The sequence below is a fragment of the Oncorhynchus keta genome, chromosome 32 (assembly GCF_023373465.1).
Source record: "Oncorhynchus keta strain PuntledgeMale-10-30-2019 chromosome 32, Oket_V2, whole genome shotgun sequence".
NCBI lineage: Eukaryota > Metazoa > Chordata > Actinopteri > Salmoniformes > Salmonidae > Oncorhynchus > Oncorhynchus keta.
Genome location: NC_068452.1, coordinates 4,788,850 through 4,797,640, shown reverse-complemented (window position 1 = coordinate 4,797,640; position 8,791 = coordinate 4,788,850). Strand labels below are relative to the sequence as shown.

The following is an 8,791-nucleotide window of genomic DNA, read 5'->3' as shown; positions in this document are numbered from 1 at the left end:
ATTACAACATTGATTACAATATTGTGTTGTTGACCTTTGTTAAAATTAGTATCAGTATGTAGGATATCTGGTGGCAACCCCAAACATGTAATGTTATCACACACACACACACACACACGCACGCGCACACGCGCACGCGCACACACACACACACACACACACACACACACACACACACACACACACACACACACACACACACACACACACACACACACACACACACACACACACACACACACACACACACACACACACACACACACACACACACACACACACACACACACACGATAACGTCTTACAGAACACATACTAACATTCTCAGTTTGGTAACATTTATTTATTTGTCACAAAACTACATTGATTACATTGCTGATTTCTACCATACACTGAGAGTGTATCTTGAAAAACTATTTCACTTATCTGTGATGCATGCTCTCTTTATTTTTTTAAATCAATAATTTGCATGTAGTTTAATCTGTGATTAATAAAGGGTGTTAAGATACAGGAGGTTCCCTGGTGGCGTTACTTTTTGGGGTTGTGATCCACCCCGTCCTCATCCACCCAGATCTTTCCTGTTTCAGCTACCTTCAACTCTTTGTCAGCAGTGAGGATGTAGGACTTGGGGTGACCCTCATCATACTCTGCCAGGAGGTTGTCCAGACCATAAATTGGGCCTTCCTCAGGACATGATTGAGTATTGTCATTTTCTACTTGGAAGCAAGTGACATAGAGGCTCTGAGGGAGGTTGGTCTTCTTAACGGTGCCATCCAGGATGAGAATGGAGTTGCCCTTGCTGAGATGACTTCCCTTGATGAGGTCACTGAGAGCCATCTCCTCTGACTTGTAGTAGAGACGCACTTTGCCGCCTGTAACGTTGGCAATGGTGATGCTGGGTACGACAGTTTTTTGGGGAGTTTTTGGTGAAGCTAGGAGAAAGAGAGAGAGTCATTGGACAGTACTACAATACATGTGGTTGTCGGTAATTAGGAGTTTGCTGAGAACACTGCTATGAGCAACAATAAACCATTGTTTATATTTATGTATTTTTACACTGGGGCTAGAACCGAGCTGTGAAATGTGTATGTATATAGACATGTAATTACTTTATGCTTTGAAATGTCTAATATCAATGTGTGTTATAATCCCATGTGGAATGGTCACATGGCATAACAATAAAATATGAATGTATTTATTCATTCATTCATATATAGATTCCCTCCTGTTGGATTGGGTTACATACCGGAATGACTGGTGGTGTTGGTCTGGTTGCCAATGGAAAAATTGCCTGTCATATCGCCTGTTATTTTTTGGCCTGATATATTTTGGCCTGTTATGTGTTGGCTTTTGTCAACACGGTTGTCATCATGGCTGTCATTATGGCTGTCATTGTGACTGTCATTATGGCTGTCATTTTGGCTGTAGGCATGTGAAGCAGCACCATCATGTGAATTATTCCCTCCCATTGCTGCTACGATAGAGAGAGGAGAGAAAGAGGGTAATTAAGGACTAAGTTGATTCAATTCAGTGGTGGAAAAAGTGTCATACTTGAGTAAAAGTAAAGATACCTTAATAGAAAATGACTCAAGTAAAAGTGACCCAGTAAAATACTACTTGAGTAAAAGTCTAAAAGTATTTGGGTTTTAAACGTACTTTTTTATTCAAAGTAAAAGTATGAATCATTTCAATTTCCTTATATTAAGTAAACCAAATGGCACCTTTTCTTATTTCCATTTACACATAGACAGGGGCACACTCCAACATTTACACATAGCCAGGGGCACACTCCAACATTTACACATAGCCAGGGGCACACTCCAACATTTACACATAGCCAGGGGCACACTCCAACATTTACACATAGACAGGGGCACACTCCAACATTTACACATAGCCAGGGGCACACTCCAACATTTACACATAGCCAGGGGCACACTCCAACATTTACACATAGCCAGGGGCACACTCCAACATTTACACATAGCCAGGGGCACACTCCAACATTTACACATAGCCAGGGGCACACTCCAACATTTACACATAGCCAGGGGCACACTCCAACATTTACACATAGACAGGGGCACACTCCAACATTTACACATAGCCAGGGGCACACTCCAACATTTACACATAGCCTGGGGCACACTCCAACTTTTTCACATATCCAGGGGCACACTCCAACATTTACATATAGCCAGGGGCACACTCCAACATTTACATATAGCCAGGGGCACACTCCAACATTTACACGTAGACAGGGGCACACTCCAACATTTACACATAGCCAGGGGCACACTCTGATTTTCTTTAGAAATGTAGTCAAGTAAAATAAATAGTACTAGTAGAATACAGATACCACAAAAAAACGTCTTATGTAGTACTGTAAAGTAGTTTTACTTAAGTACTTTACACCACTGACTAAATTAAATAATTTTCCTCATCCAAACTGTCCACATAAAGCACAGATCTCAAAAAGCAAAGTTTCACTGTGCAATTTATCATTATTAGTCACCATTGCACTAAGTGGCATTGCATGTCTTCTGTGATGTCTTGGTTCCATCTGCCAATTTAATGTTTTTAAAAGAGACACGGGTTGGTGTCAATCAGAATTTATTTGAGAATGGTGAAGGTTCATGAAGTTGGCAGACCCAAAGTACTTATCACAAATGCCTACTTTGCTAAGTTCGCCATATTGTTCTCTGCTACTGTTTTTTATATATATTGGCATTAGGTGTTGTGTTCTTTCTACTACACAAACAGTAATAATCCTACTTGAAACGGAGGTAATGTTAACTTTAGTTTATCGATCAAACTCAAGTTCAAGCACAGAGCATTCATGAACAGGCGCAGTACTCAATTAGTATCAATGCTCTAGGTTCCACAGTAACAACAAAGTAGTGCCTAGGATAAATACTATATACCAGTATCACATTATATCACACGTAACAACTCCTCCCTTCCATCTATCTTGTATTCCGTCAACATAAAAAGAGATATGCATGTAAATTCAACAACTCTAACAATAACTAAAATAAGGCACTATTCAATTATTAAAACTAACAACACATTTGTTTTACAATAAAATAAAACTAGGTTGAGAACCAGTCAGTAGTTGTGAGAAATGGTGGCTTCAACAGTCTCTTGAGGTGCAGTTTCATTACAGTGCCTATAATAAGTATTCATGTTCTCTGCTAAGCAGTATATTTTCCTCTTATGCTACTTGGCAACTGCTAGTGCCACGTAGAATCCAAGTTCTAGGATACAACCCCCCTAAACATAGCCAAGTTCCACACCGGTAATTTGCAACAACATTAGTTTGATAAAGAACATATTTTCATCAGAATCATTAAGCCCAGTCTACTTGTTGTTTTCAACAAACAGATGTTGTGGCCGTAATTCATCACCATGCAGTGTTCAATGGGAATTGTCCATTTAGAAAATTCCAATGAACAGGCAGATTCAACTAAATCGGACGTCTGTGTATTGAAAAGAAGACAGATTTTGGTTTGTAACACTGAAAAAAGTTGTTATACAACTCTGCCAAATGAGCCTCTTTCAAATGATCACTATTTCAGAGTAACTGTTCCAGGCAGGAGATGCGCATGTCTTCACACTGCCAACTTTTTATTTGGAAATATTTTCTATTATATATATCTATTTTTTTCTTGATATATCTGACCTGTGCAAGGAACAAAGGACTATAAAATCCTGGTGTGTAACGTCGTTCATTATTGAAATGTCCACTCGGATATTTACAGCCATTTTTGATCATTTAAATGAATAGGCTACCCATTAATTCATGAAGAATATAACTTAGAAATGCATACATGGGTCTTCCCACTCAGTGTTGAAAAGCAACCTAACATAGGCAATAACATCATTACACTAAAACATATATTTGTAGACATTTGATTAATTAAGAGACGTAGCATCCAAAAATAAGACAAATCTAACAAATGATCAGATTAACAAAACAAGGCTATGCCACTGCAGTGGAGGCTGCTCTAGATACTGAGATCATATTATTCGGTATCATATTGATACAAGACTGACAGCGTCCCCTATTTCTGAGTATCTTGCTGAGGGGAGAACGCTTATAAAAGTGGAAGGAACGGCACAAATGGAATGGCATCAAACACCTGGATCTCATGTATTAGATGTATTTGATACCATTCCACTGATTCCGCTTCAGTTGTTACCACCAGCCCGTCCTCCCCAATTAAGGCGCCACCAACCTCCTGTGCCACCAACCTACAGCCCTAGTCTTCTACAGTTAAGCGCCTGCTCCATGATATAATATATAATATAATATTTTCAGATTATGGTTTCAAATGGCACTTTTTATTGACTGAATATTTATGGGTCAATTTAGCAATTAGGATTTATCTGTAATGGTTCTAATGAATTAGACATTGTTTTTGCGAACTGTTGGCATACAGGCCTAGATACATTTGCACATATTGTTTTATGTCCTTGTGTTCTAAAAATATATATATATATTTTCATTTAAGGACTGGAGTTCAATTTCATTTGTGTCAGAACCTATGAACAAATAGTTGTGTTCTGTTCATAAATATGGATTCCTCCTGTGAAGAAACAGTGTAGAATTGCACGATATAAAAACAATCGTGATTTTTAAACCTAAACCTAAAGCATATATTTTAAATTATGAATTTACCTGTGTCTGTGTGTTCTTCCTCGGTGCGGTGGCGCGCTTGAAGATTGTAGTAATCAGGTGTTCTAAGTGCAGAGTGGAGAGATGGCTCTGCTTTTATAGGGTAACGCTGACAGAGAGAGGGAGGGTGGGGAATTCTCAGCCCAATCCATTCCAGGTAAATGTTTACATTCCAGAGAACTGAAGAGGATGACTCAGTTCCAGAGAAGCTACGTGGGCGTCACAAGAGCAATATATTTGTCAAGCACTAAAACATATTAGATCTCAAAGGGCCATATCTTTAACTACACCCTTACAGGTAAATCACTGACAGTGTTTGTGCAGTGGTTCGTTCTCCTGTTTGTGTTGGAAGCCGAAGAGGCAGCGGGGTCAGTGGTAGGTGCCACTGTGCTGATGGCTGTGATGAGGTTGGAGCTCTGGCTGAAGGCTTTGCCACACATCTGGCATACATTGGGCATGCCAGGGGTGGCAGGGTAGCCTAGTGGTAAGAGTGTTGGACTAGTAACTGAAAGGTTGCAAGTTCAAATCCCTGAGCTGACAAGGTACAAATCTGTCGTTCTGCCCTTGAACAGGCAGTTAACCCGCTGTTCCTAGGCTGTCATTGAAAATAAGAATTTGTTCTTTACTGACTTGCCTAGTAAAATAAAGGTTAAAAAAATAAATAATAATCTGGGATAGGAAACCAGAGGTAAAGTTCACTATTTTATAAGTTCAAGGGGCAGTGCGGTTGTTATGGTGTTAAAAATCCATATTGACGATGGCCGTCTTTTCCACATGTACAGTGCCTTGCGAAAGTATTCGGACCCCTTGAACTTTGCGACCTTTTGCCACATTTCAGGCTTCAAACATAAAGATATAAAACTGTATTTTTTTGTGAAGAATCAACAACAAGTGGGACACAATCATGAAGTGGAACGAAGTTTATTGGATATTTCAAACTTTTTTAACAAATCAAAAACTGAAAAATTGGGCGTGCAAAATTATTACTAATTGAGTACTGCGCCTGCTCATGAATGTTCTGTGCTTGAACTTGAGTTTGATCATAAACTAAAGTTAACATTACCTCCGTTTCAAGTAGGATTACTACTGTTTGTGTAGTAGAAAGAACACCACCTAATGCCAATATATTTAAAACAAACTGTAATAGAGAATAATGTACAATATGGCGAACTTAGCAAACGAGGCATTTGTGGTAAGTTCATGGGGTAAGTACATGCACCTTCACCATTCTCAAATAAATTCTGAATTGACACCAACTCTTGTCTTATTTAAAGACTTACAATTAGCATAAGGACCAAGACATCGCAAAATAAATGCAATGCCACTTAGTGCAATGGTGACTAATAACGATAAATTGCACAGATACACTTTGCTTATCGAGACCTGTGCTTTATGTGGACAGTTTGGATGAGGAATATTCTTTCATTTATTCAGTGGTGTAAAGTACTTAAGGAAAAATAATTGAAAGTAGTACTTATGACATTTTGGGGGGTATCTGTACTTTACTATTTATATATATTTTTTACTTCACTACATTTATAATGAAAATAATGTACTTTTTACTTCATGAATTTTCCCTGACACCCAAAAGTACTTGCTACATTTTGAATGCTTAGCAGGACAGGAAAATTCATACCCTTGTCAAGAGAACTGCCTCTGATCTGGCGGACTCACTAAACACACTTCGTTTGTAAATGTTATCTAAGTGTTGGAGTGTGCCCCTGGCTATCTGTAAAATAACCAATTGGTGGCATCTGGTTTGCTTAATATGAGGAATTTAAAATTAATTACACTTTTACTTTTGATAAATAAGTATATTTTAGCAATTACATTTACTTTTGATACTTAAATATATTTGAAACCAAATTCTCTTAGGCTTTTACTCAAGTAGTATTTTACTGGATAATTTGAGTCATTTTTTATTAAGGTATCTTTACTTTTACTCAAGAATGACAAATGGGTCATTTTTCCACCACTGAATTGAATCAACTTAACCCTTAATTACCCTCTTTCTCTCCCCCTCTCTTTCTCTCCCCCTCTCTTTCTCTCCCCCTCTCTTTCTCTCCCCTTCTCTTTCTCTCCTCTCTCTATTGTTGCAGCAATGGATTGTGCTTCAACTGATGTCACTTCACATACCAACAGCCAAAGCGTCTGCAATAAAAAGAAAATGTGTTGCCAAATGTCCAACTGAATCAGACAAAACATGTCAGGCCAATACATATCAGGTCTCAACGTATCAGGTCAAAACGTATCAGGTCAAAACGTATCAGGTCAAAATGTATCAGGTCAAAATGTATCAGGTCAAAACGTATCAGGTCAAAACATATCAGGTCAAAACGTATCAGGTCAAAACGTATCAGGTCAAAACGTATCAGGTCAAAACGTATCAGGTCAAAACGTATCAGGTCAAAACGTATCAGGTCAAAATGTATCAGGTCAAAACGTATCAGGTCAAAACGTATCAGGTCAAAACGTATCAGGTCAAAACGTATCAGGTCAAAACGTATCAGGTCAAAACATATCAGGTCAAAACATATCAGGTCAAAATGTATCAGGTCAAAACGTATCAGGTCAAAATGTATCAGGTCAAAATGTATCAGGTCAAAACATATCAGGTCAAAACATATCAGGTCAAAACGTATCAGGTCAAAACGTATCAGGTCAAAACGTATCAGGTCAAAATGTATCAGGTCAAAACGTATCAGGTCAAAACGTATCAGGTCAAAATGTATCAGGTCAAAACGTATCAGGTCAAAATGTATCAGGTCAAAACGTATCAGGTCAAAATGTATCAGGTCAAAACGTATCAGGTCAAAATGTATCAGGTCAAAATGTATCAGGTCAAAATGTATCAGGTTAAAACGTATCAGGTCAAAACGTATCAGGTCAAAACGTATCAGGTCAAAATGTATCAGGTTAAAACGTATCAGGTCAAAACGTATCAGGTCAAAACGTATCAGGTCAAAATGTATCAGGTCAAAACGTATCAGGTCAAAATGTATCAGGTCAAAACGTATCAGGTTAAAACGTATCAGGTCAAAATGTATCAGGTCAAAATGTATAAGGTCAAAACGTATCAGGTCAAAACGTATCAGGTCAAAACGTATCAGGTCAAAATGTATCAGGTCAAAATGTATCAGGTCAAAACGTATCAGGTTAAAATGTATCAGGTTAAAATGTATCAGGTCAAAACGTATCAGGTCAAAACGTATCAGGTCAAAATGTATCAGGCAATGTGAGCGGAAGTATTTCCATTGGCAACCAGGCCAATAACACCAGTCGTACCTGTATGTAACCCTATCTAGCGGGAGGGAATCAAATATATGAATGAATAAATACATCAATTCATATTGTATTGTTTTGTGGTCATTCAACATGGGAATATAACACACATTGATATTAGACATTTCAAAGCATAAAGCAATTACATGTCTATATACATACACATTTCACAGCTCGGTTCCAGCAACAGCATAAAAAAATGGTTTAGTGTTGCTCATAGCAGTGTTCTATGCAAACTCCTAATACTGACAACCACATTTATTTCAGCACTATCCAATGACTCTCTCTCGTTCTTAGCTTAACCAACAACTCCCAGAAAAACTGTCGCACTCAGCATCCCCATAGCCAACATAACAGGTGGCAAAGTGGGTCTCTACTGCAAGGCAGAGATGATTGGGTCTCTGTGACCTCATCGAGGGGAGTCAACTCAGGAAGGGCCACTCCATTCTCATCCTGGAAAACACCTTTAAGAAGACCCTCTTCCTCCTCTATGTCGCTGGCTTCCAAGTAGAAAGTGACAATACACACAGATTAAACTACTTACAACTTATTGATTCAAAATAAAGAGAGAATAAATCCCAGATTACGTGAAAAAGTGCTACAAGATATACTTTGATTGTATGGTCGAATTCAGCAATTTAATCAATGTAGGTTTTTGACAAAGAAATAAATGTTACCAAACTGAGAAAATGTTAGTATGTGTTCTGTAAGATTTTATCATGTGTGTGTGTGTGTGTGTGTGTGTGTGTGTGTGTGTGTGTGTGTGTGTGTGTGTGTGTGTGTGTGTGTGTGTGTGTGTGTGTGTGTGTGTGTGTGTGTGTGTGTGTGTGT

At 38.4% G+C, this 8,791-nt stretch overlaps 1 protein-coding gene across 1 annotated transcript; it reads right to left on the bottom strand.

Annotated features, from left to right (window-relative positions):
- Nucleotides 1-321: 321 nt before the first annotated feature.
- On the bottom strand, nt 322-4,735 carry LOC118364863 (uncharacterized). Its single transcript, XM_035746643.1, has 3 exons — nt 4,682-4,735; nt 1,247-1,474; nt 322-932 (listed from the first exon to the last, which is right to left on the bottom strand). The coding sequence occupies exons 2-3, from the start codon at nt 1,467-1,469 to the stop codon at nt 529-531; spliced, it is 627 nt and encodes a 208-aa protein (XP_035602536.1). The 5' UTR covers nt 1,470-1,474; nt 4,682-4,735; the 3' UTR covers nt 322-528.
- Between the last annotated feature and the right edge of the window lie 4,056 nt (nt 4,736-8,791).